The sequence below is a fragment of the Fistularia commersonii genome, chromosome 25 (genome assembly GCF_037954325.1).
Source record: "Fistularia commersonii isolate RoL2024-O1a breed Wild chromosome 25, RoL_Fcom_v1.0, whole genome shotgun sequence".
NCBI classification, from domain to species: Eukaryota; Metazoa; Chordata; class Actinopteri; order Syngnathiformes; family Fistulariidae; genus Fistularia; species Fistularia commersonii.
Window position 1 is genome coordinate 14209027 of NC_141308.1, and position 25694 is coordinate 14234720.

Genomic DNA, 25694 nt, shown 5'->3' on the forward strand with positions numbered 1-25694 from the left:
AGAAGATCCCGGAGCTTCTGCAACAACAGGCCGAACAACCGCTGCTTTCACTGACGTTTCAAAGAGGAACCTGATAATGATGTTATTGTTCCATCATTTTAATCAATTATGATTTTATGATCGCAGGGAGTCACAAATCTTAATGTTTATCTTCTTCTCCTTTGGTCTTCTCCCTTCAGGGTCTCCACAGTGAATCCACCTTCTCCATCTCACCCTGTTCTCTGGTTCCTCCTCTCTCACACCAACTACCTTCATATCCATCCATCTTCTGTCTGGTCTTCTTCTAGACCTCCAGTTCCAGCATCCGTCCACCAGTATCTTCCCTCTCCCTCCTCTGTCCACGACCCAACCATCTCTGACCTTCTCTCCAGAACATCTAGCATGTGTCGTCCCTCTGATGGACTCCTTCCTGATCCTCTCCATCCTGGTCGCTCCCAAAGAGTGGAAGAAATCATGATGATGGTAAAAAACATAAAAATAACAGTGAAGTTGATAAGATAATAACAATAATAATGAAGATAATGGTAATAATAATCATAAAAATAACAATACTGAAATTCATTATGATAAAATAGTAATGAAGGTGACAATAACAATATCAAAGATGGTCACAAATGAAAACAAAGGTAAAATGAACCAACCTGAACATCGAGATCATAAATGAAGCTGCAGATGAATTTAAATAACTCTTCTTTTAAATGTTTTATTTTCTTTTTTTTCCAGCAGAAGCCAAACCACAAACAACCACGTCATTATTTCCATCAAATCTCGTTTAATTGCAAGCTTGGAATCTGCAGGTCAACTTATTACATGTTGATCAATGACCGCGTCTCCAAACGTTCTTCATAAATATAAGTTGCTCTTTCACGTCAATAGAAGAATCGATCCATTGATCAGCCGATCGGAGTTTGCCTCTTTGATGTCCGAATCCACTGCTTTGAGGTCCCTTTGATCCCCAAACTTCAAAGGGATATTTTAACATTAAAGCCCTCAGAAAACCGGACGTTTTCCCGTCTTTTTCAGGCTAGATATTTTCCCGCATGCGTCCGCTGGACCTTCAGGTCTGATCCGTCCACGCATTGTCACAGGATCGACGTGACCTTTGACCCCACCGGACCGGCTCCCAGGAGGGAAAATAAAGTGTCTTAAACTCGGCTGAAACACTCCCTTTATCCTCCCGAGCGTTCTAAACTAAAACAGTGCCGTTAAACAGACGTGCAAAAGAATATACGTGGTGTTAGAAAGCTGCTAGTAGACTTAATAAAATACTGTTACACATTTATAACTCTGATTTTAAACTGTATAAAAGTACTATGACCCAAGTATAAACCTGCTATTACATCTTTATAAATGTTTGAATAAGCGTGTTGAGCTGCCGGCTGATGATCGCTGAGAAACCCAGCAAAGAAACGTCGGACCGTGAACCTCCGAGGCCGCGCTTCACCTTTGTGGCCACAAGGGGGCGCTGTGAAGGCTACAGGACTCCGAGCTAGGTTTTAATCAAGTGCTTCTTGTACTTCTTGTGCTTCTTGCACCAGGGGTGGGTCCTGCTGGGTGTTTGCCGATTCCTTCTGGAACCCAGAGCCCAGAATCAAATACAAGGAATGATTTCCGAGGTTTCTAAGGACGAAATTCAAAACATCCTCTGCCGCAGGTTTGCTTAGGGTGGTTCTGATGGCGGCTAACGCTAACTAGCAAGCGCTAACAGCGGCTGCAGGGTCGAATCAGCTACGTTGGCATCGTCATGAAATCGAGGATGGAAGCTCGCCGAGACTCCTGGTTCTGGTGGGTTCCGAGGTTCCCCACCAGGTTGGAGAACCTCCAGGTTGGAGAACCTCCAGGTTCCCCCGGCTGAGCGTGAAGATCCATGATTTCACTGTCAGAACCTCCGGGAGCGTCACTTTGATTGTTTGTTCACGCGCTTTGAACAAATCACGAATCAATCTAGCCGAGGTTCAACGCCGACGTTTCCTTTTGGATGAAATGAAAATAAAAAAAACAAGAACTTCCAGATTGTGTGGAAAATCAAGGTGGAACCCGTCGGTCTTCTGGGCTAAAAAGTCGGGGTTTTACTTTGGCGACGAACCCTAAAAACATTAGCGTTCTTCCCCGAGAGGCATCTGTGAGTGTGGTGTCGAGCTAGCAGCTTAGCATGCTAGCCGCTAAGCACGACGTACGGGCGCTAATCAACGGTGTGAGGTACGAAATCCTCCGGCTGTCTGGTCCCTCAGGCTCCGCCTCCACGCCGGCGGTGGAAGCCCCGCCTCCACGCCTGCCGCTTCGCTCACTCGTTGCGTGACGTGATGTCCTGGAAAACACAGAAGCGTGTGAGGTTCCTCCGAGGTTCTCCGAGGTTCTCCGAGGTTCTCCGCAGCGAGGGGGCGGGGCTTGAGACTCACCTCGGTCTTGGCCTTCCTCCATTGGCCCGGCGGACCCCACCTGCTCAGCACTGACAGGAAACAGGAAGTAGATCTTACTCAACGCCCAACAAGGACAGAACTACGACCGGAACTGGATCGCGAGCTAAACAGAACATCTCCGTCTCAACGACGACCCACATTCTCCTCTGAACATCTACCAACAATAAACATCTACGTTCTCCAATAAACATCCGCGCTCTCGGACGAACTGCTGCGTTCTCCGACGAAGATCCGCGTTCCGAAGGAAACGGAGAACGTGGATCCGGCGCTCACCCATGGAGGCCGGGAGCAGGAGGAGAACGGAGGCGGCGGCGGCCAGGCTCCACGGGAGACACCTGAGGGCGGGAGGACATGTGACCAGAAGGTCTCGGAAGGTCTGGAAGGTCAGACGGGCGGCGAGCGTCTCACCTGGAGAACAGAGCGCTGAGGACGAAGGTGAAGAGGAGCAGAAGGAGGACGGTCTGCGGCGCCGGCCCTGGAACACCAGCGGGACGTGAGAGTGAAGCCTGACGCCAGGGTGAAGAAGGCGAGGAGGTGAGGAGACCCACCTGGACGGCGAGGTGGCGGCGGGACGCCGTGGCAGAAGAGCAGAGGGGGCGGGACTTCGGAAAGGCCGGGCGGCGATCGGAGGAAGCTCTGCTTTGATTGACAGATCTCGGAGCAAATGTCCTCCTGGATGAGCACCTTGGGAGCCGGCGAAGCCTCGGCCTCCAGGAGCCGGGACAACTTGTCCAGAGGGGGCGGAGCCTCGGCGGGGTCTGAAGGGCAAAGGGTCAATCGCACGTCTCAATTTGACCGGCGGCTGGAAATCAATGATTCAATACACGTCTGGATCAATACTGAAGTACGGCCTTCAGAAGGAACGAAGACACAAAACTATGGGAACCGTTCTTTCTGCTGACTGAACTATTCAGTCAATAAATATCCATGAATCAATGAGTCAATATCAATAAATCAGTATCCATGAATCAATGAGTCAATATCAAGAAATCAATAGGTTAGTATCCGTGAATCAATGAGTCAATATCATTAAATCAATAAGTCAATATCAATGAATCAATGAGTCAATATCCATGAATCAATGAGTCAATATCAATAAATCAATATCCATGAATCAATGAGTCAATATCAATAAATCAATAAATCAATATCCATGAATCAATGAGTCAATGTCATTAAATCAATAAGTCAATATCCATGAATCAATGAGTCAATATCATTAAATCAATAAGTCAATATCCATGAATCAATGAGTCAATGTCATTAAATCAATAAGTCAATATCCATGAATCAATAAATCAATATCCATGAATCAATGAGTCAATATCAATAAATCAATATCCATGAATCAATGAGTCAATATCAAGAAATCAATATCCATGAATCAATGAGTCAATATCAAGAAATCAATAGGTTAGTATCCGTGAATCAATGAGTCAATATCATTAAATCAATAAGTCAATATCCATGAATCAGTGAGTCAATATCCATGAATCAATGAGTCAATATCAATAAATCAATATCCATGAATCAATGAGTCAATATCAATAAATCAATAAATCAATATCCATGAATCAATGAGTCAATGTCATTAAATCAATAAGTCAATATCCATGAATCAATGAGTCAGTATCATTAAATCAATAAGTCAATATCCATGAATCAATAAATCAATATCCATGAATCAATGAGTCAATATCAATAAATCAATACGTCAATATCCGTGAATCAATGAGTCAATATCAATAAATCAATAAGTTAGTATCCATGAATCAGTGAGTCAATATCATTAAATCAATATCCATGAATCAATGAGTCAATATCAATAAATCAATAAGACAGTATCCGTTAATCAATATCCATGAATCGAAGAGTCACTATAAATGAATCAATGCGTCAATTTCAGTGAATTACTAAGTCATTATCGTTCAATCAATGAGTCGGTATCATTGAATAGATGAGTCATTTTCAATGAATCAATAAGTTCATACCCGTTCTCAATACAATACATAATTATTCATAGGCAACGAATCAATAATGAATCAATATCCATAAATCAATGAGTCAATATCCATGAATCAATGAGTTACCACCAATTAATCAATGAGTCATTTACAATGAATCAATAAGATCGTACCTACGACTCAATGAGTCACTCTCAATACAATACATGAATGATTCACTGTCAACGAATCAATAATGAATCAATATTACAGAATCAATAAAGGAATCCTTGTGAACGAATCCTTTTCCATCAATTTTCGGTGAATCGGTTCAAAAGAATTGGTGAATCGGTATCAATGAATCAATATCTCTTGGACGAACCGTAAACGAAGCCGCAGGCTTCATGGTCCAGTCTGGTCAGGCTGCGCTCCGCCTCCTGGTCCCAGTCCTGGTCCTGGTCCCGGTCCTGGTCCCGGTCCCGGGTCCGGCCCCAGTCCTGATCCTGTGTTTGATCCCATTCCCGGTCCTGGTCCCAGGTCCGGTCTTGATCCAGGTTCCAGGCCAGGTCCTGGTCCTGGTCCTGGTCCAGGTCCCGGTCCCGGTCCTGGCTCCTCCCGAACACGCCCCTGAGGACTCGCTGGTCGAACCAGGACTGGCAGGTCTCGGTCACCTCGCTCAGCAGGGCCGCCAGGGACGCTCGCGGACGCCGCCGCCGCCGGAACACGCTGACAGGAAGAGGCGGAGCTTAAACATCTCGACAACCTCGCGCTCCGTTCTTAATCTCCACCGGACGGCGGGCGTCCGGGGTCGTCTCCACGGTAACGCACGTCAAAGTCCGGTTTCGAGATAAAACCGAGCGGCGGGCGGCGTCTCACCGGACCGGGTTCTCCTTGTAGGACACGTTGGTGGTGCAGGGCGTCAGGGAGACGTTCCCCTCCTGGTCCCGGCAGAAGCTCTCCTCGCTCACATGGTAGTAGCCGTTGGTCAGCAGGCGCGGCGAGCGCCGGCAGCAGCAGGCGGCGCCGCCCGCCGCCGCCGGCAGGCACACGTATGACGAGTCCGGGGACAGCAGGGACACGTCGGGGCCGGGGGGGGCGCCGGACCGCAGCCGACGCTTCACCGGGGAGCCTGGAGACACACACACACACACACACACACGCCATAAGAGTGTGTATTACAGTGAATTAGGTGCCTGTTTGTGTGTGTATGAGTATTAGGTGTGTGTACATGCATTAGCATGTAGGTGTGTTTATTAGTGTATGTGTTTGTGTGTGTGTGTGTGTGTCTTCGGGCGTGTATTAGTATGTATTTTTTTGGTGTGTGTGTGGGATTGTGAGTGTTTGTTTTGTGTATGTGTGTGAATCTATGTGTGCATTAGTGTGTCTGCTTGGGTGTGTGAATGTATATTAGTGTGTATGTGTGTTTAGACGTGTGCGTGTGTGTGTGTGTGTGTGTGTTTTTGTGTGTATATGTATTTATGTGTCTGAGTGTGTGCACATGCATTAGTGTGTATGTGTGTTTATTGGTGTGTGTGATTGTGTGTGTCTTCGGGCGTGTATCAGTATGTATTTTTTGGTGTGTGTGTGTGTGTGTGTGGGATTGTGAGTGTTTGTTTTGTGTATGTGTGTGAATCCATGTGTGCATTAGTGTGTCTGCTTGGGTGTGTGAATGTATATTAGTCTGTATGTGTGTTTAGACGTGTGCGTGTGTGTGTGTGTGTTTGGATGAGTGTGTGCATTAGAATGAGTGTGTTAGTCTTAGTTTGTGTTTTTTGTGTGTATGTAAATTTACGTGTCTGTGAGTGTGTGCACATGCATTATAGTCTATGTGTGTTTATTAGTGTGTGTGTGTTTTTTTACGGTGTGTGAATGTGTGTTTATTGTTGTGTGTATGCGTGTCCATCAGTGTGTGTGTTTGGGGGCATGTACAGTATGTGCATTATTGTGTGTGTGTGTTTTTTAGGGTGAATTACATTGTGTGTTTTCAGTGTGTGTGTATGAGTCTCTGTCTTAGTGTGTGTATTGGGATGTGTGTGTGTGTGTGTGTGTGTGTGTGTGTGTGTGTGTGTGTTTGTGTGTTTGTACTTGTCACAGCTCCGGAGAAGAAGAACTTCATGTCCTTGCAGGAGGAACCTTTTAGGCGTTGAAGCCCTGAAAGCAAGAGAAGGTCAAAGGTCAGGTGTGATCAGGTGAAGAGGAGGTCGTCCTCCATCCCATCGGAGAAGAAGAAGAAGAAGAGGAAGGAGGAGGAGGAGGAGGAGGAGGAGGAGGAGGAGGAGGAGGAGGAGGAGGAGGAGGAGGAGGAAGAGGACTCCATCTCTGTTCTCCAGCTCCTCTCCTTCACAGGTTCTGACCTCAAATCACTTCAATTTATAATTTCTCATATTTTAGAAGAAGTATTTTTTATTTCCTGGACAAAAGCAAAGCCATGCCATCCATCGACCATCTGGTCCCCCTTCTGGTCCCCCTCCTCTTCTTCTCCTCCTCCTCCTCCTCCTCCTCTTCCCGCCATGCTTTGCGGCTGGAACAGCCGCTGCTGCTGATGCTGGAGGAAAACGCGTCACCGGAAACACAGAAGCTGCCACTTCCGGCGGCCCCGGCAGCTTGACGAGCCGGCCGTTATTTTATTTTTTTGCTAATTATTCATTCGTCAAACACAAAGGCGGTCGAGTGAAGGGAAACACAAGATAAGAAATAAATCAATATGAAGGAAAATAATAGTCATGCAGCTGAACTTCATATCAATACTGATAGGGGATCATTTTTATTTTTAAAGTACATTTCTCTCAGAGATAAACGTCCCTTTCCATCATCCAGAGGACAAAGTGACGACTGTCGGGTTTTATCTCTGAGTCAGCGGATTATTAATAGGACGCGGTTATTTTTAGGAACTCTTGAAATGTTTTCCGTCCCTTTTCTTCCCCTCGAGTCTTTTCTTTGGAGGTGCGTTCAAGAGCCTCCGCCTGGACCGGAACACGGACAACTAGAAATAATAATTCGAATAATAATATAATAATAAACCGGTTATATGTCACGTTTCACACAACAGCATTGATATTATCTGAAATAAACGGGTTCGAAAGTTTTCTCATTCTTTTTTTCCTTTTTCGTCGGTTTTCCGTAAAACGCGGACAAAGAGTGCCAAACTCACCCGCCTGTGTGTCCGCCGGAAGTGAAGGAAAAGTGGACTCCCGCCGTTAAACGTCTTTCCGGTGTGTTTCCGCAGGTGCGGCTTTTTATTTAACCCCGTTTTTTTTATTTTCTCTGCGTGGGAAAAGCAAAACAAACAATCCGAAAGTGAAGATCGAGGAGCGGAGACTCGCCCATCACAACCGGAAGCCGTCAAGTTAAGTCAGGCAGCACGGGAACTTCCGGTCTGTGCCTTCAGAGTAAAATTGTTTTTATTTCAAATGATCCAAATAGTGAAATCTCGGATCCACTATCCGGTCGACTTCGGTCAGAAAATTAATTTTTCGACAGTACGTGAGCTTGAAAATGGAAAGAAATGTTTGAAAGAGTAAAAACTCAACAGAAGGGAATCAGCATAGAACAGGATTTTTATCCCCATGGCTTAAAAACCATAAAAACCCAGAAGACCAACCTGGAACTTGAGAAACAACAGTAATGTCGGAGGGCAGAAAAGCAAGGTTGAGTTTTTTTTCCGTCAATCATAAAAACGCTCAGGTTCGCCGCGCCTCTTATTTTGACGGGCGGCTTCCGGTGCGGGCGGGCGGCTTCCGGTGCGGGCGGGCAGCACTGCGCAGGCGCAGAGCGAACCGAACCAAAACATCCCGAGACGTTTGGCCGCTGACTGGAATAATGAAGAATCTATTTTCCATTTAATAATCTCACTTGTACTCACACAGATTCTGTGAGTTCTGCACGTCTTTATCGAGAGGAGAAGCGGATTCGAAGGACAATCTTTTCCTCCGATGAAGGAAAAGGACTTCAAACTTGATCAACTTTGGGGAAAATTTCCCATTCATAAAATAAAATGAACAAAGAGCAAACCAGACTTCAGTCTCTCTGCAGGACATGGATCAGTAGATGTTTTAGATGCTCTTCAGAAGCTCAAGCGTTTAGAAAGTATTTTGGTTGGACTCTTTGTGTGTCTTTGTGATGGTCCTAATCTATTGTTGGTGTTTCCTCTGGATGAACACGTGTGTGTGTGTCTAGATTTGTTAATATCGTAAAGAAGTTTGTCCGCTGACGTCACCGGTGGATTCATGGAATCCTGGACCTCCTGGCCAGGAGGACACCAGCATCCCCAGACCCTCGGCAGCAGAAGAACCCCGTGTTCTTCAGCCTCAGATGGAGACTCGTCCTCCACGGGTCGGCCAAACATCTCACAGGTTCTGAGGAGACACGCCTCTGGTCTCGGAAGATTCCCAGTTTGAAGATCACACCTTCACTCATTCAGTGGGTCTGCTGAGGTCTTCCCAGGGTTCTCCAGGCAGATGTGGTCCTCTCCCTGGAGGCCGTGGGGGCGGAGCCTAAGCGAAGGGTCCGGCGGCGGCGGCGGCGGCGTTGGCCTCGGGGAGGCCGTGCATGTCCCGCGCCATGTTGGACTTCTCCTTGAGTTTGGCCTGGACCAGCGTGTGCTCCACCACGCCGATCCTCACCTCCATCTGGAGGAGCTCCTGCTTCAGCTTGGTCACGCTCTGGCGGATCTTCACCACCGGGGCTGCGGGAGCCAGACGGCCTCGGATTATCAGGAGACCTTCTCACCTCCTCACCTCCTCGGCATCATCGGGACGCTCACCTCCGTCCGACATCCTGCTGCCCTTCTCCTCCATCTCCTGCTTCACCTTGTCCAGGTCCTCGCTGATCTGAAACATCACAGCGGACCGGTCTGACTGCGGGACCTTCATCCGCCACGGCTCAGGTCTCCGTCAGAAGAACATCTGGCCTCCACTGACCTCCGCCAAGACCCTGGTCCTCTCTGCGACGCCTCCGCTGGCCTGCTGGTGGCGCTCCTTCACCTGAGGACCAGAGGTGGCACTCAGAGCTTCACTCTGACTTGGTTCCATCAAGAAGAACCCTGACATGATCCTCAGAGGCGGACCTGCTGGAGCCCGCGTGTTCGGTAGAATCCCAGGGACCGTGTCAGATTATACTGTAATCTGTGGGATTAGCTTTCTACTGAGCTGGGATCTGGAGGACGAGCTCGGAGTGAAGATGGACATTCGAAGGATCAGACCGTAATCTGAGAGACGGTCATTTGGAGGATTAGCTTTCAGCCGAGCTGTAGTTTAAAGGATTAGCTCTGAGCTGGACTGTAATTTAAGGGATTAACACTGAGTCAGGGTGTAATCTGGAGGATTAGCACAAACTCTGGATGTAATCTGGAGGATTAGCTCAGAGTCATGGTGTAATCTGGAGGATTAGCTCAAAATAAAGTTGTAATCTGGAGGATTAACTCAAAGCCTGGATGTAATCTGAAGGATTAGCTCAGAGTCAGGGTGTAATCTGGAGGATTAGCACAAACTCTGGATGTAATCTGAAGGATTAGCTCAGAGTTATGGTGTAATCTGGAGGATTAGCTCAAAATAAAGATGTAATCTGGAGGATTAACTCAAAATCGGGGTGTAATCTGAAGGATTAGCTCAGAGTCGGGGTGTAATCTGGAGGATTAGCTCAAAATCAAGGTGTAATCTGGAGGATTAGCTCAATCTGGATGTAATCTGAAGGATTAGCTCGGAGTCGGGGTGTATCGTGCAGGATTATCAGCGCAGGTCGTCACCTGGCTGAGTTTGGCCTGGGCGCTGCGGTACTCCTGGATCAGCTGCTCCAGCTGGTTGTTGATGTACTTCTCCCGGCTGCTGACCTTCTCCAGGACCTTCCCCACGTCGTCCTGCAGCTTGTCCAGGTAGGCCTGTCCACACCAGGACGGGGTTCGGACAGGAGAACATCGTCAGCCCGAGGAAACCGACCGGAGCTACGGAAACATCGACCCGTCGTTGGACGGCTGAGGATCAGGAGCGACCGGAAGATGAGCGGGACACTAGATCTCCATGAGGAGGTGATCCTCCTGAGAAGGACGGCTCCTCAGCTCCGAGCAGAAGGCCAACGTTCTCGGAGGCTCAGAGGAGCTTCACCAGGACGTCCAGCAGGGGGAGACGCATCCTCACCTTGGCCTCTTTGAGGGAGGACCTGATCCCGTCCTGGTGCTGGTGCATCTGGTCCACGTGGATCCTCCAGTCCTGCACAGAGAACATACTGGGACACGTTCTTCTGCGCAAACTCTCAACAGTCTCGTGAAGTGTGTGTGTGTGTGTGTGTGTGTGTGTGTGTGTGTGTGTGTGTGTGTGTGTGTGTGTGTGTGTGTACCTTGTTGTCGGTCCGAACCGTCACCCTCAGCTGGGGCAGAACCCGCTCCAGTTCCAGGTTCCACTCTGCCGGTTCCACCGTGGACTGCAGGATCTCCTCAGGTTTGGACGAGGTGTCTGTTTCCTGGAGGAGACATGAACATGTCAACACACACGCACGCACGCACGCACGCACGCACGCACGCACGCACGCACGCACGCACACACACACACACACACACACCTGAGCTGATCAGAACTGATCAACCCATTCACTGATGACACACTTGTTGAAGGACCTGAGCAGCCTGGAGCTCCAGGTGGACTCACCAGGTGACTGGTCCGCAGCTTCAGGGCGTCCAGGTCCACCAGGTTCTCCTCGTCGTCCTCAGGCTCCTCCTGGTTAAAGACAAGGAGGAGGAGAAGAGGAGGAGGTCACAGCAGGACTTCTAAATTGACTTTTAAACTGACTAGATTTACCTGGATATATGATAACTACATATATTTCTCTCCATATAAAAGAGAAATATATTTGTCTATCTATATGAATATATAAAAGAGAAGTATATTTGTCTATCTATATGAATATATAAAAGAGAAATATATTTGTCTATCTATATGAATATATAAAAGAGAAATATATTTGTCTATCTATATAAGAATGTAAAAGAGAAGAAGCTAATCCAGATGAATCAGATGAACATTGTAAAGGCAATAAAGTCGGCACAGAAACTCCAGGTCGCACGCCGGCAGGCCGACCTCACCAAGATGGCCGACTCCGAACGACACGCCACCTCCCGCTGGGGAGTCTGGGTCCGACCCGACCCGACCCGGGACCGACTCACTAAGGGCAGGAAGTGGTCGACGCGCCCTGCGGGACGTAGATCCCCTTTTGCCGAGCCACTTCCTGTGCGAGGCGCCGCACGGGCGGCGAGCGGACGGGTCGGGATCCCTCGCCGGAACGCCGTCAGCCCATGGAGGTTTGTTTGAGTGTGAAAGAACCCGCGGCGACCCGGGGATTCATCTGATAACAACGCTAGTCATTTAGCATCGCTAACACATCTGAGTTCCTCTGAATCCCTAGAACGCTCTCAGCGGTTCGATGGACTGACGGGCCGGGACGGCGTTCGCACCGGCGGCTCCTCGTCCATCCTGCTGAGCGTCAGCTCGGCGTCCTCCTCCGTCACAGACTCCTCCTCCGTGGTTTCCGTCGGGTACTTTGGCCTGGAGGAAGAGGAGCGGCACGATGAAAACCCACAGGAAGACGTGACCGGCGTGGAGTGGCGTGGCGTGGAGTGGCGTGGGTACCTTTTCAGGGAGAATCCTCGCCTCCTCAGAACCTCCTCGGCCAGCCGGTCCAAAACGAAGCAGACGTGTTCGCCGGAGCCCGACTTGAGTCTGGAGGGCGGGAAGTCCACCTTCACACCCTGCACACACACACACACACACATATACACTCACCGGCCACTTTATTAGGTACACCATGCTCGTAACGGGTTGGACCCCTTTTGCCTTCAGAACTGCCTCAATTCTTCATGGCATGGATTCAACAAGGTGCTGGAAGCGTTCCTCACAGAGTTTGGTCCATATTGACATGATGGCGTCACACAGTTGGCGCAGATTTGTCGGCTGCACATCCATGATGCCAATCTCCCGTTCCACCACATCCCAAAGATGCTCTATTGGATTGAGATCTGGTGACTGTGGAGGCCGTTTGAGTCCAGTGAACTCACTGTCATGTTCAAGAAACCAGTCTGAGATGATTCCAGCTTTATGACGTGGTGCATTATCCTGCTGAAAGTAGCCATCAGAAGTTGGGTACATTGTGGTCATAAAGGGATGGACATGGTCAGCAACAATACTCAGGTAGGCTGTGGTGTTGCAACGATGCCCAGTTGGTACCAAGGGGCCCAAAGAGTGCCAGGAAAATATTCCCCACACCGTTACACCTCCACCACCAGCCTGAACCGTTGATACAAGGCAGGACGGATCCATGCTTTCATGTTGTCGACGCCAAATTCTGACCCGACCGTCCGAATGACGCGGCAGAAATCGAGACTCATCAGACCAGGCGACGTTTTTCCAATCTTCTATTGTCCAATTTCGATGAGCTCGTGCAAATTGTAGCCTCAGTTTCCTGTTCTTAGCTGAAAGGAGTGGCACCCGGCGTGGTCTTCTGCTGCTGTAGCCCATCTGCCTCAGAGTTGGACGTCCTGTGCGTTCAGAGATGCTCTTCTGCCTACCTTGGTTTTAACGGGTGGTTATTTGAGTCACTGTTGCCTTTCTATCAGCTGGAACCAGCCTGGCCGTTCTCCTCTGACCTCTGGCATCGACAAGGCAGTTCCGCCCACAGAACTGCCGCTCACTGGATATTTTTTCTTTTTCAGACCGTTCTCTGTCAACCCTAGAGATGGTTGTCCGTGAAAATCCCAGTAGATCAGCAGTTTCTGAAATACTCAGACCAGCCCTTCTGGCATCAACAACCATGCCACGTTCAAAGTCACTCCAATCACCTTTCTTCCCCAGACTGATGCTCAGTTTGAACTGCAGGAGATCGTCTTGACCACGTCTACATGCCTAAATGCACTGAGTTGCCGTCATGTGATTGGCTGATTAGAAATTAGGTGTTAACCAGCAGTTGGACAGGTGTACCTAATAAAGTGGCCGGTGAGTGTATGAAGAGATGGCGTGGGCGTGTGTGTGTGTGTGTGTGAGCGAGCACCCACCAGGCCGCGGAGCTCGGACAGGATGTTGGCCACGGTGGCCGTGGGGTCGTCGTCCTCCCGCGGCTCTGGGAACGGCCTCCCCGCCGCCCCCAGGAGCCACGCCGCCGTGACGGTGAAGGTGAAGAACTGCTCGCCGGGGTTGGACGCCAGCGAGGGGCAGGACACGAAGTAATGCCTGGGGACACACAGTGGGGGGGGGCGGTGGCGCCCCCTAGCGGCGTCAATTCTCCATACGGGTGGTTTATGCAACGTTCTAGTACCTTCTGCTATTACCCGTGCTTCTATTTTCATTGTAAATTTAATCTTCAGCTGATAAATGTTTGCTGTGTTGACGGTCTGTTGTGAAACCGGAGCTCCAGGAGGAGCCGGGATCCGGGCTCCATCCTGGCCCGGATCCCGGCTCACCTGGCCGGACCCCCGGCTCTCTCACCTGGACAGGCTCTTCAGGTTGTGCCTGGACAGAACTTCCTCCTCGTAATTCAGAACCCGCAGCTTCTCCAGCAAGCTCTCCATGACCACGAATACCTGGTGGGCCGCCCCGGGGCCGCGGTCCTCGCCGTCTCCCCGCCGGCCGTCGTCCGCCATCTCCGGCTAACACCGGCGCTCCTCCGGGGGGACGCGGCCGAAGAACCGGCCAGCTAGCCGGCTAGCGAGCAAGCTAGCGGTCTGTTTCCCCTCCGTTGTCTGGCAACCGAGTGCTAATCGGCTAGCTGCTAACGCTAGCCGATCGTTTAAACAACTATTTACAAGCCGTTCTGTTTTTCGTCGTCACGTCGTTTACACTCCGAGTGGGAAATCAAGAAACATCGCGAATGTTTACACGACAGTCACCGCGGCTTTCACGCGTTTTACATCATTTAACCTCACGAGTTTGGAAAAGTTTGCACAGCTTGGCGCGTCAAGAATGCTCTTCCGGTCCCGCGGCAATCAGGTTCCGGTTGGCGCTTTCAAAATAAAAGCTCAATAAACGTAAATAAAATTCATCCTGAGAGTTAAAATAAATGCATAAAGTTCCTCCAAACGACAGAACAATGCGTGTATCACCTCATTTTGTCTCAAGAAATGTGCATGTGACATAAGTGAAATGTGATTTTTTTTTTTTTTTGTCAGGAATAAAAATTCAAGAAATAATTCCAAAATATTCACATGTCATAATTTAAACATAAAATGGACATTTTATTAACATCATGAAGGAATATTCTTTAATTGCTAAATGACATTTGTAGTGATTTCAAAATGACCGAACGATAGTTATTCTTGTGGCACTCTCACCATTTATTGATACAAAAAACACGCAAAAGCAGGAGATCTAAAGCCTAGAAGCTCTCACCCAAAACACAGAGAACACGGGAAGCTGTGAGAAACAAGCGTATTCAAACCGTTATTTACTGAGGGATTCAGATTTCTGTCGGCGCTCGGTGGGGCGGGGGGGCGGGTCGGCTGTCAATCATCCCATCATTCACCCTCTCCTTCCCGCTTTTTACTTTTTTGGACTGAAGACGGAGAACCTGGACGGGTGGGGTTCTCGCCCTGGACCGGGAGGACCTCGCTGGAGGTTTTACCGGCGTGCGATGGATGTAAACATCCTGAAATGGTTGAATCTTCATCCCCAAAAAAGCGGCGGGGAACAAAACCTGATAACTTATCTTCTGGCGCTGTCTCTGCCAGAGTTTCTCCTCACCTCAGTGTCTCTTTTTCCTAAATTCTCTGCTTCTATTTTTCTATTTACTTCTTCTTGCTTTAGTAACTATTAAGTTAATTGAATTTACCAAAACAAGAGATGTCGCTCCATTCGATATTTCTTGTTTTCGCTTTTTTTTAATTTTTTTATCTTCCCTCAGCCGCAGGGAATCTTCAAATCAAATCAAATCTTTGTAGTTACAGTTAACAGTTAAGACAATTTATATTTCATTGTATTTCTTATTCTCCCTCCTTTCTACTATTATCTATTACTGTTATGTTTTTACTTGAAACTCTGGCACAACAATTTCCTTCGGGATAAATAAAGTTGTTCTCATCTCATCTCTCTCATGACCTTCTGCCCGCCGAGCGCCCCTGGACTCTGAGGGAGCCAATCACAGAGCTCCTCTCTGACCCGCCTCCATCTACTTCCTGTCCTCCTCCTCCTCCTCGGCTATCCGTTTGGCTCCGGCCTCCTCCACGGGCCCCTCCCTCTTCGCCTCGGCCACCACCTCGGTGTAGGTGAGCGCCGCGGGGTCGGAAGGCGGGGCCTGGCGTTCGCCGTCGGCGTCGGCGGCCGCGTGGTCCTCGGCCTCGGCGCCCTCCTGGCCCTCCACCGACGCCCGCTCCTTCTTCAGCTTGATGCGGAAGGTCTCTTTGGTGGGCGCCTTCTTGGCGATGTTCTCCTTCAGCCGCTGGCCGGCCTGGTGCATCTTCTCCCGCCTCTCGGGCGGCATCACCTTCTCGCCCAGGTGGTGGAACTTGGTGCCCAGGTTGTCTTTGGTTTTGCTCATGTTCTCCTTGGAGAACGCGGCCTTCAGGGTCTCCGTGCTCTTCACCATGGACTTCTTGATGCGGGCGGCCCTGGAGGAGTCGGCCTCGTCCACGCTCAGGTACTCCTCGTCGGAGGAGAGGTCGGCCGGCGCGTCGTAGGAGTCGGGCTCCAGCTCCAGGCCCTCCAGGCCGGGGCCCTTTGGACCCTTGGTGACGGCCACGGACGGGACCTCCGTCTCGCCCTGCGGAGAAGAAAACCAGGACAAGGGGTCAGGAGGGAGGCGGGAAGCGGACCTTCTCTACGCTAACTTCACGATGTGGCGGGATCGATGATAATTAGCGTCGTTTATGTCAAAGGTCACCTGATGTCCACCACACCAACCATCTCAGCGCACAGTCTTCCGGAAGGTTGTGGCCTCCTGCGCTCCTGCTGTTAGCATCACCGCCGGCTAGCTAGCTTGCTAGTCATCAGCTGCTCTGCTGATGACACCTAGCCTAGCCTGCGTGGTCGCCTCCAGTGTGTGTGTGTGTGCGTGTGTGCGTGTGTGTGTGTGTGTGTGTGTGTCCCAGAATAGCTGCTGTCATGGATCCACAGCAGCTGCTTCCAGCGCTCCGGTTTCTGACAGGACGGGTCGAAGAGGTTCCTCCGCACCCAGACCCTGGAGCTGAGGGCCGTCCAGAACCTCCAGGAGGGTCTGGACGTCAGAGGTACCATCTGTCTGGTTCAGGATCGTCTCCAGACGTGGATCCAGTGTGTCCAGATGAGGAGTCCACCAGGAAACCCTCCATACGTTTGACTGGCGGCTCCTCTGGCTGGGCTGGAGGACGACCCGCGGCGGCGTCCTGGACCAGAAGGTGGCTGGAGCTCAGGAGCTCAGGAGCTCGTTCCCTTTTGAGGGCGGCCGACTCTCGCTTTATTTTGAGAGCCGGGCTGTAACGCCTCAGATGGAGGTCAAAGGTCATCCACGCCGAGAAGCTCACCTGATAGATGACCACGCGGAACTTGTTCCTGGTCAGCAGCTCGCCCTGCGTGGTCTCCACCTTCTTGACGCGGTCGTTCTGCTTCTCCACGCGGGACCGCACCTCCTTGACGTTGGCGCTGACCTTGCGTGTCTTCTGCAGCAGCTTCTCCACCACGCCGCCGGTGTCTCCGTGGTCCTTGGCGAGCCTTAGCACGTCGCCCTGGATGCCGCGGATGTTCCCCTCCAGCTCCAGCTGCCGCTCCTCCATGCGGCGCTGGCCCGACTGCACGCCGTCGATGATGGCGGCCACACGCTCCAGCAGCGACAGGATGCTGAGGGCGCTGACGGGCTTCCCCTCCTCGTCCTCCACGCCGGAGATCTCCAGCTTCTCCATCTTGGTCGGTTACCGGCTGGGAGGCGAAGTGACGGCGGTCGGGTCTGAGCGGAGGAGAGGCGCCGACCCCTCCCTCGCCTTTAAGGGAGGGCAGGAGGTCCGGAAGGGGGGCAACACCGGACCCCCCCGGGGTAAAAATACCCTTCTTTGTAAGGCGACACCGGGGCCCGACCCAGATCTGCCGGTTCCGTCGCTCTCTAGGCTCCGCCCCCTGAGCTGGTCGCCACGGCAGCAGCTGCGGATTCTGTTCACTCACAGCCGGGATTAAAAATGGCGGCGTTGACCGGAGCTCAGGTCGGAAACTTTATCGAGGCGGCGACGTATTTACAGCCCGCGGATTCCAGCCAGCAGGGGGCGCCGTATTTCAACGGGGGGGTTTACGGCGCTCCTGCCGACGGACCCTGATGCCCCGCTGGTTCTGAACCCTGGGAAGTGTGTGTGTGAGTGTGTGTGTGTGGGGGGGGGGCACAAATATAGAGCTGGGGGGGGCGGGGGGGTATTTAGGGCGAGGAGCAGCTGCTGACTTCTAAATATCCCGATGATCCAACGTTGATTCAGGAAACACTTGTCCTCTATAAATAAGCCTGCGGGGGGGCAGGAAGTGGACAGGAGAGTTTTACCTTAAAAAAACAAAAACATCTTATTTTATTTTGTTTGGGGCCAAAACCCGTCCCCCCCCGGGGTCTACATGCATAATACCGACATGTCAAACACATTCTAGTCACATTAAGAGTCACGGTTGCCACGGGCGACGACAAGAACAAACACTCAGTGGTGGCGGGGGCGTGACCTTTGACCTTCAGACGTGGACTTCTACAGAAGGGAACGCCGCTTCACAGACCGTAGGAAAGACGTCCGTCGTCGACCTCCGCGCCGAGCTAGCGGCCCTGAACTCTCCCGTCCCGATATTATTTCCTGATTGTCGTATTTTTCCGATCGATTTTGTCCGAAACCCGACGTCCCCCCCGGCTATGCTGGTGCCGGTCGCGGGCTAATAGCTGCGTGCCGGGCGTGGCTGGTTTGGCACGGGGGTTAGCGTCAGTTAGCATCAGTTAGCATCAGCTAGCATCAGCTAGCTGGTTTGGTTCCGGGGCCGGAGCAGAAGAGGAGCGAGGCGAGAACGTCTCGGTGAGCGGACGGGAAGGAGGCCGGCGCTAACTCCTCGCTAACGTGCTAACCAGAAGTTCTTTAGATGCTAGCTAGCATGCAAGTGGGTTTGGGTCGGTCTTGAGAGCCGGAGGTCCTCCGGGGGATCTCAGGGACTCAGCCGGTGGACCTGAACCCGGAGGTTCCTGGACGGGTTCCTCGGTTCTGGTTTTGTTGAAACCCCTCGCCATCTGCTGGTTTGTCGAGCGCCGGGCGAGGAGCCAGATGTTCCTCTGGTCGCCGCAGGAGAGGAGAACGTCCGTCCGCACGACGCCACCACCAACACTCGCGGCTTTCGGAAAATCACGACGTTTCCTCTCCGATCTTCTCCTTTTTTGCGTCTGAGAGTAAACGTGGTCTTCAAACATGACACGTTCCTCCACCTTCCTCCCACCTCCACAGGATCAGAAGAAGAAAAGAAACGACAAACGAACCACGGACACGGTTTTCACGAGTCATGCCGACACCACAGGAACTACGACTGGGAGGAGGAGGAGGAGGCAGAAGAGCAAGAAGAAGAAGAGAAGGAAGAGGGTCGGAGCCCCGTGGAGAAGGAGAAGGGAGGTCAGAACCACTGAGCAGGTCTTTGGGTCTCCAAAATGGAGAGTCTGAGGTTCTTCTTCATTCATTGTCTTCACTGCTCTCTGAGCATGGAGTTCCACCTGACTCCACCTGGAGTTCATCAGTGAGGAGACCATGGGGAGGTGGAGACACCACCAGGACACAAACAAACAAACAAACAAACAGAGAAGCGTCAACATTCTGTGAATCCCTTTGTCTCCCTGGCAGAACCTTCAGGAGCCCCCCGAGATCCACCAGGACCTCCCAGAGGTCCATCAGTACCTCTCAGAGATCCCTCAGAGGTCCATCAGGACCCCTCAGAGACCCAAGGCCTCACTTCGACCCCCCGCGCTGAGCCAGCGGCCGTGGAACCTTGCAGGGGTCGAGAGGAACCTCGGAGGAACCCTGGAGGAACCCGACGAGAAACCAGGGAGCTGAAGCCCCTGAGGGCCCCCCGGGGTGAAGACAGGCCGGGTCCTCCTGGAGGTCCGAGAAGGGGGCGGAGCCTATACCATCCTGGAGCCGGCGTCCGAGGAGAACGGGCCCAGGTTCTGCTTCTGGCGCCGGGCGCGCTGGTTCTTGGGACACTTCCTGGAGGACACAACCCAATGATCACCCATCAGTACCATCACTCACATCCAGCTCCCAGAAGAAGTCAGGTTGTCTTCTGGACCGGGACCTCCTGGAGGCTCCTGGAGGCTCCTGGCCGCCATCGCCGCTCGGCAGCAGTGCATTCCAGGGGACACCGAGGTCTGTTCAGCAGATGTTCATGGGGAACGTCTGGATCGAACATCTCCTCGGACCGGAGGTCTGAGTTACACTTTCTTCACAATCTCCGTCTCCTCCTCCAGGAGTCTCCACAGCCAATCATCTCCCTCCACCTAACTCCCCCTCCGTCCATAAACCTCTGGTCTTCCTCCAGACCTCCTCCAACCTCAGCCTCCTTCTACCCAGACCTTCTCCATCCTCCTCTGTCCACGTCCACACCATCTCAGGGTGACTTTACCTCCAGAACATCTACCATGTGCCGTCCCACTGATGGACTCCTTCCTGATCTTCTCCTGCTGGGAAGCCTGGAGGAGATGGAGGTGGAGGTGGAGATGCAGATGCAGATGTAGATGGAGATGGAAGTGGAGGTGGAGATGGAGATGGAGATGGAGATTGAGATGGAGGTGGAGATGCAGATGCAGGTGGAGGTGGAGATTGAGATTGAGATGGGGGTGGAGATGGAGATGGAGATGGAGATGGAGATGGAAGTGGAGATGGAGATGGAAGTGGAGATGGAGATGGAGGTGGAGATGCAGATGCAGATGCAGGTGGAGGTGGAAGTGGAGATTGAGATGGAAGTGGAGATGGAGATGGATCTAGCCCTCCATGTAGCCTCAGCCATGGTCCCAGAATGCACTGCTGAGGTGCAGTGACGCCCCTGTGGATCAGGGCGGCTGGCGAACATCTAAGAAACGTCTAGAGCTTCCACGCATGGAGGTAAAGACCTCCTCCTCCCCTGCTCGCACCCTCTCACCTGGTGATGCACATCACCACGGCGACGATGATGGCGATCTGCACGGCGCCGATGATGGCGGCGATGAGGACGTAGTGCAGCTTCTGGCCGCTGGGGACCACGTAGTGGACGTTGAAGTCCTGCGGCTCCTCGCAGCGAGAACCTCCGTAGCCCGAGTGGCACCTGCAGGAGGCCACGCCCATCTTCAGCTCGCAGGCGCCGTGCACGCAGAAGCTGTCGGAGCACGGCGTCGGCACGCCGGCGTAGAAGCCGTCGCCGTGGTCCAGACCTTTGGTCTCTGGAACAGGAACCAAGCATCACCTTCGGTTCTCCAAGGAGGAGGACGACCCGCCAGAGGAGCTTGTCTATGATCATGTTCAGCCCCATCCTGGTTCCTCCTCCAGGAGGACACCACAACCCTGGAGAAGACCCACGCCAACGGCGCCCCCTGCTGGACACCCCGCAGCACGACCTCCTGCAGAAGACGGGCCTCCTGGATTGGAGGTGGTGCTTTGAGAAGAAGGACGGAACCTGGAGCCCTGGTGCTGGAGCTCCAGGGACTTGGACCAGGATGAGACCCCAACAGGAAGTGACATCACAGAACCCGAAACCACGGGAGTCTCCGGAGGAGGACGACTCACCCAAGACGTTTCCTTTGAACGGACCTCCGTCCTCCTTCCTGCCCGCTTTGTCCTTGTCAGCTGGAGGAAGAAGAAGACCTCCATCAGCTGGAACCCCACCTCCTGTCTGTGAAGGTCCCCCCGAGACTGACCAACACACTGTGTGTGTGTGTGTGTCCACGAGGAGGCGGTCCCATCATCTCAGCTGTGAGAGCGTATCTTCTCACCTGGACACCTGCCCAGGTGTTTGACGTCGATCTGCTCCTGCTTGATGCAGGAGGCCTCCCTCACCAGGCAGGGGTTGTTGTAGGAGGATCCGTCGGTGGCGCAGACGGGGTTGTCGTTGTGTCCACTGCAGTCGATGTTGCAGATGCACCTGCGGGGCAGAGGAGGCGTCAGGCCGGACCTTCTGGGACCTTCCGGGACCTTCTGGAGCTCTCACCCACCAGACGCCCTCCAGGTCCTCCTCACAATCCGCCCCGAACTTGCAGGTGCTGCACTTGGAGAACTTCCTCACGCCGTCAGAGCCTGAACCTTCATCGTCTGGTTGGAGGAACACGGGAGAAAGCAGAATGAGGAGGAGGTGGAGGAGGAGGAGGAGGAGATAGGAGGAGGACCAGGAACTGACCATCTGAGTCTCCTGATCCTGAGCCGCCATCTGAGGAGAAGAAGAAGAACCTTTGAGCGTCAAACTCCCGTCCTGACGAGAAGATATTGTTGCTCACCGGCGGCGCAGGGCCGGTCGTCCACCCTGGAGATCATCTTCTGCTGGCGGCAGGAGGCCTGGCGCCGGAAGCACTCGTTCTGGTAGGTGTCGCCGTTGGAGCCGCACACCGGCACGTACTTCTTGTGACACTGGAGGAGAACCTGGTCTCAGCAGGACCTTCAACCACCTGGACCTCCGACGCCACCCTGGTACCTCTGACCTCTAACATTTGACCCCCGTGACCTTCTGACCCATCTCCTCTACCCTGGGACATCTCAGGTGTCCACGAGTCCAAGACTTTGCTTGGACCTCCGGTTCCATCCGGAACCTTCTCTGGTTCTGGTGGACCAGAGGAGGTTCCTGTCGGGTTCCTACCTGGAACTGACACACACACTTCAGCTGGGCGCCGTCGTCGCTGCAGACGCCGCCGAACCTGCAGCTGGACTCGTCACACACCTGCAGGTCGCTCTTCTTCTCCGACAAGTCTGGAGGAGGAGAAGCAGTGGCAGCAGAGTGAAGACCACACACACACACACACACACACACACACACACACACACACACACACACACACACACATCCAGTACACCTGCAGCCCCGGTTCTCCGGTTCACCCGTTCTCCCAGGGTCCACCTCCAAGAGGAAGGACCAGGCCTGGAGGTCATGTGGTCTTCTCCTGAGAACCACCTCACACATCTTCTGAGCCAATCACAGCTGAGGTTTGGGAGAGGGGGCGGGGCTTAACCCGGACAGCTCAGCTGTCAATCATCCAATCGTTCACCCTCTCGTTCACACCTGAGGACAATTTAGAGTCTTCTGTGAACTGGAAGATGGAGAACCTGGAGAGAACCTGAAGAGAACCTGAAGAGACCCCAGGCCAGCAGAGGAGATCCTGACACAGGGAGAAGCAGCTAAACAGGACATGAGATGACACACAGAGCAGAAGCCCTGGATCCTTCAGAAGAAAGCCTGCAGAGGAGCGTCTGGCTGAAGGTCCAGCTCCTGATCTGATTGGACGCCATTAATGCCACTAATGCCCTTGTTGCTGATCACGGCGGGGCAGAGACGCCCTCTCGGGGTAAAAGCCCCTCTGAGGTCCACAGATGGATCTGGATGTGGAAGGACCAGGGGTTCCTCACCTCTGGTCAGCAGAAGACCACCAGATCAAACATGGAGACAACCAGACCAGACAGTTCAGGACTGGATGGACTTCAGCAAATACTGGCTGGTCATGTAAACATGAAAACCTTGGCAGTTCTTCTTCTCCTTTGGTCTTTTCCCTTCAGGGTCTCCACAGCCAATCCACCTTCTCCATCTCACCCAGGTCTCTGGATCCTCCTCTCTCACACCAACTACCTTCATATCCTCTCTCATGACATCCATCCATCTTCTCTCTGGTCTTCCTGGAGACCTCCAATTCCAGCATCCGTCTACCAATATATTGACTCTCCCTTGTCTGTCCATGACCCAACCTTCTCTGACCTTCTCTCCAAAACATCTACCATGTGCCGTCCCTCTGATGGACTCATTCCGGATCCTCTCCATCGTGGTCGCTCCCAAAGAGAACCTCAATATCTTCATCTCTGGGACCTCCAGCTCTGCCTCCTGCCTTCTGGTCATTGCCAGTGTTGGTAGATCATCTCACCAGTGTCTCCTCCGCCTTTCCTTTCATTCTGGCTGATGTTCTTCCATCTCTTGGTACCCCTGACGCTTTTCTCCACCCATTCCAACCTGCTTGAACCCGTCTCTTCACCTCTTTTCCACACTCTCCTACGCTCTGGACTGTTGACCCTAAGTACCTGAAATCCTCCAGCTTCTTGATCTCCACTCCCTGTAGCCTCAGCATTCCACCCGAGTTCCTCTCATTCACACACATATATTCTGTCTTGCTGCAGCTGACCTTCATACCTCCACCTCTCTAGATGTTCCTCTACATGTCTTCTGCTCTCACTACAGATCACAATGTCATCTGCAAACATCATGGTCCATGGAGATTCCTGTCTCACCTCATCTGTCAGCCTGTCCATCACCACTGCGAACAAGAAGGGGCTCAGAGCTGATCCCTGATGGAGTCCCACCTCCACCTTGAACTTCTCTGTTACCCCTACAGCACACCGTACCAGTGTCTCACAGCGGGCATACATGTCCTGCACCAGTCTAACATACTTCTCTGCCACGCCAGACTTCCTCATACAATATCAATTACTGAAAATACTAACTACTGCAAAAACTACTTATAAGGGCTACTACTACAAGTACGACAAATAATTACTATTACGACAAGTACTACTTTCAATAACAAATACTATCACTAATACCACCAGGAATAACTACCACTGCAAATACTACTATTAACCCTCTCAGGCTCAAATTAAGTTGTAGTTGCAGGAAAAATCTGATATTTGGCTGTCGCAAATCTGCAACATCTGCCTGGAGAAGGTTAATTACTACATTAATTACTACAACTATTCCTTCTAATGACGACCACTATAAGAACTACTGCTACTAACCACTACTACAAATACTACTATGAAAGCTATGGCTCCTAATAATAATAATACTAATAGTAATGATTATTATGATAATCCTTCCTTCCTTATCTCTTCCCGTCCTCTTTCCCTCCCCTCCTTTGCTTCCTACCTTTCTTTCCTCCCTCCCTTCCCTCCTTCATGTCCGCCCTTCCTTCCTTCCCTTCTTAGGATCCGCATAGAACAAACATCCGAACATCCAGCGGAACCGGACATCCGGTCCGGACCCCCCCCCCCCCCCCCCCCCCCCTGCCGTCCATCTTACCGGTGCAGTCCTTCCCTTTGCCCCTGCACTCGCCCCCCCCGGGGGGCTGGTAGGACCCGCAGCCCCCCTGGAGGTGCAGCAGCAGCAGCAGCAGCAGCGGCAGGCAGGCGGGCCGCAGGTACCGGGCAGCACCCCCGGGACCCCCGGGACCCCCGGGACCCCCGGGACCACCGGGGCCGCAGGGGCCTCCCGGCCGCCCCATGCGGAGCCGGACCGGAACCGGACGTGCACAAGAGGAAGATGAAGAAGGGATGAAGAGGGGATGGAGGTGGAGGTGGAGGCGGAGGCGGGGATCCTCTCGGCGCGGCGGCGGAGGAAGGCGGGTTCAGGCCGCCGCGGTCCAGGCCGCCGGCGGCGGCGGCGGCGGCGGCGGCTGCGGCTGCTGCATCCTCACACCGGCGCTCCGCCGCTTCCCCTGCTTCCGCCGCTTCCGCTGCTCGGTCGCGGCTCCGGTCCACCGGACGGGACGCGCACACACGCGGACACGCGACGTGACGCCACGGATCCGCGGCGAGGAAGAGGAAGAGGAAGAGCGGCTCGAGCGGCAGCTGCAACCACAACAAAGAGATCCGGGTGGGGGGGGGCGGGGTCACGTGACAGGATGCGACACTCCCCCCGCCTCCACGCCCATCGGCACACACACACACACACACACACACACACACACACACACGCGCGCGCACATACACGAACACACACTGGCGGTATCGATGGGTCGAACAGAAAGCCCTGATAGGTCCGTGACGTCAGGTGGTCCCCCCCCAACACGAGCTTTATTGATACTCGATTACTGCTCTGTTAGTACTCTGATTACTGCGCCGTTACTTCTCTTGTTACGTCCGCTATTTAGTACTCTATTACTTCTGATATTACTGCTCTGTGAGCACTCGTAATACTACTCCATTACTACAGTCATCAGTACTCTATTACTGCTACTACTACCTGATTAGTACTCTGGTACTACTGTAGTACTAGTACTATAGTACCACTGCTATTCATCCTGTACTCCCAATCGATCACTACTCCATTACTTCTCTACTACTACTCTATTACTGCTGTCACTGCCCATTATAATACTCATGACAACCATAGTAATACTGCTAGTACGAGTAGTAATGGTAATAACTTTACCCACGGGCACGGGTAATGACGTCACATGT

General features: G+C 52.3%; 4 protein-coding genes and 1 long non-coding RNA gene across 7 annotated transcripts; 1 reads left to right on the forward strand and 4 right to left on the reverse strand.

Moving 5' to 3' along the window:
• Positions 1-112: 112 nt before the first annotated feature.
• Positions 113-2088, forward strand: LOC147219434 (uncharacterized). The gene is made up of 2 exons (XR_015108691.1): positions 113-462; positions 724-2088. It is a non-coding gene; the product is annotated as an uncharacterized LOC147219434 (long non-coding RNA).
• On the reverse strand, positions 756-8183 carry tmem71 (transmembrane protein 71). Its single transcript, XM_086172238.1, has 9 exons — positions 7515-8183; positions 6449-6514; positions 5240-5492; positions 4746-5089; positions 2969-3178; positions 2829-2895; positions 2694-2755; positions 2400-2449; positions 756-2308 (listed from the first exon to the last, which is right to left on the reverse strand). The coding sequence occupies exons 2-9, from the start codon at positions 6477-6479 to the stop codon at positions 2285-2287; spliced, it is 1041 nt and encodes a 346-aa protein (XP_086028364.1). The 5' UTR covers positions 6480-6514; positions 7515-8183; the 3' UTR covers positions 756-2284.
• A 140-nt stretch (positions 8184-8323) lies between these two features.
• ift57 (intraflagellar transport 57 homolog (Chlamydomonas)) lies at positions 8324-14304 on the reverse strand. Its single transcript, XM_086172220.1, has 11 exons — positions 13828-14304; positions 13398-13572; positions 11980-12098; positions 11805-11895; positions 11002-11070; positions 10694-10816; positions 10495-10566; positions 10107-10238; positions 9283-9345; positions 9126-9192; positions 8324-9047 (listed from the first exon to the last, which is right to left on the reverse strand). The coding sequence occupies exons 1-11, from the start codon at positions 13980-13982 to the stop codon at positions 8857-8859; spliced, it is 1257 nt and encodes a 418-aa protein (XP_086028346.1). The 5' UTR covers positions 13983-14304; the 3' UTR covers positions 8324-8856.
• Positions 14305-14648: 344 nt separating this feature from the next.
• Positions 14649-17403, reverse strand: cavin4a (caveolae associated protein 4a). The gene is made up of 2 exons (XM_086172242.1): positions 16833-17403; positions 14649-16093 (listed from the first exon to the last, which is right to left on the reverse strand). Exons 1-2 carry the CDS (start codon positions 17205-17207, stop codon positions 15503-15505), a joined length of 966 nt encoding a protein of 321 aa, XP_086028368.1. The 5' UTR covers positions 17208-17403; the 3' UTR covers positions 14649-15502.
• Positions 17404-17821: 418 nt separating this feature from the next.
• On the reverse strand, positions 17822-25008 carry tmeff1a (transmembrane protein with EGF-like and two follistatin-like domains 1a). Of its 3 annotated transcripts, none has more exons than XM_086172235.1 (9): positions 24535-25008; positions 22117-22226; positions 21761-21890; positions 21664-21693; positions 21482-21578; positions 21263-21411; positions 21057-21116; positions 20437-20713; positions 17822-19505 (listed from the first exon to the last, which is right to left on the reverse strand). In XM_086172235.1, the coding sequence occupies exons 1-9, from the start codon at positions 24734-24736 to the stop codon at positions 19421-19423; spliced, it is 1140 nt and encodes a 379-aa protein (XP_086028361.1). In that variant the 5' UTR covers positions 24737-25008; the 3' UTR covers positions 17822-19420. The 3 variants fall into 3 exon arrangements, with proteins under 3 accessions (XP_086028361.1, XP_086028362.1, XP_086028360.1); XM_086172236.1 differs by lacking the exon at positions 24535-25008 and adding an exon at positions 23098-24387; XM_086172234.1 differs by lacking the exon at positions 24535-25008 and having other exon boundaries at positions 22117-22958.
• Positions 25009-25694: the final 686 nt, after the last annotated feature.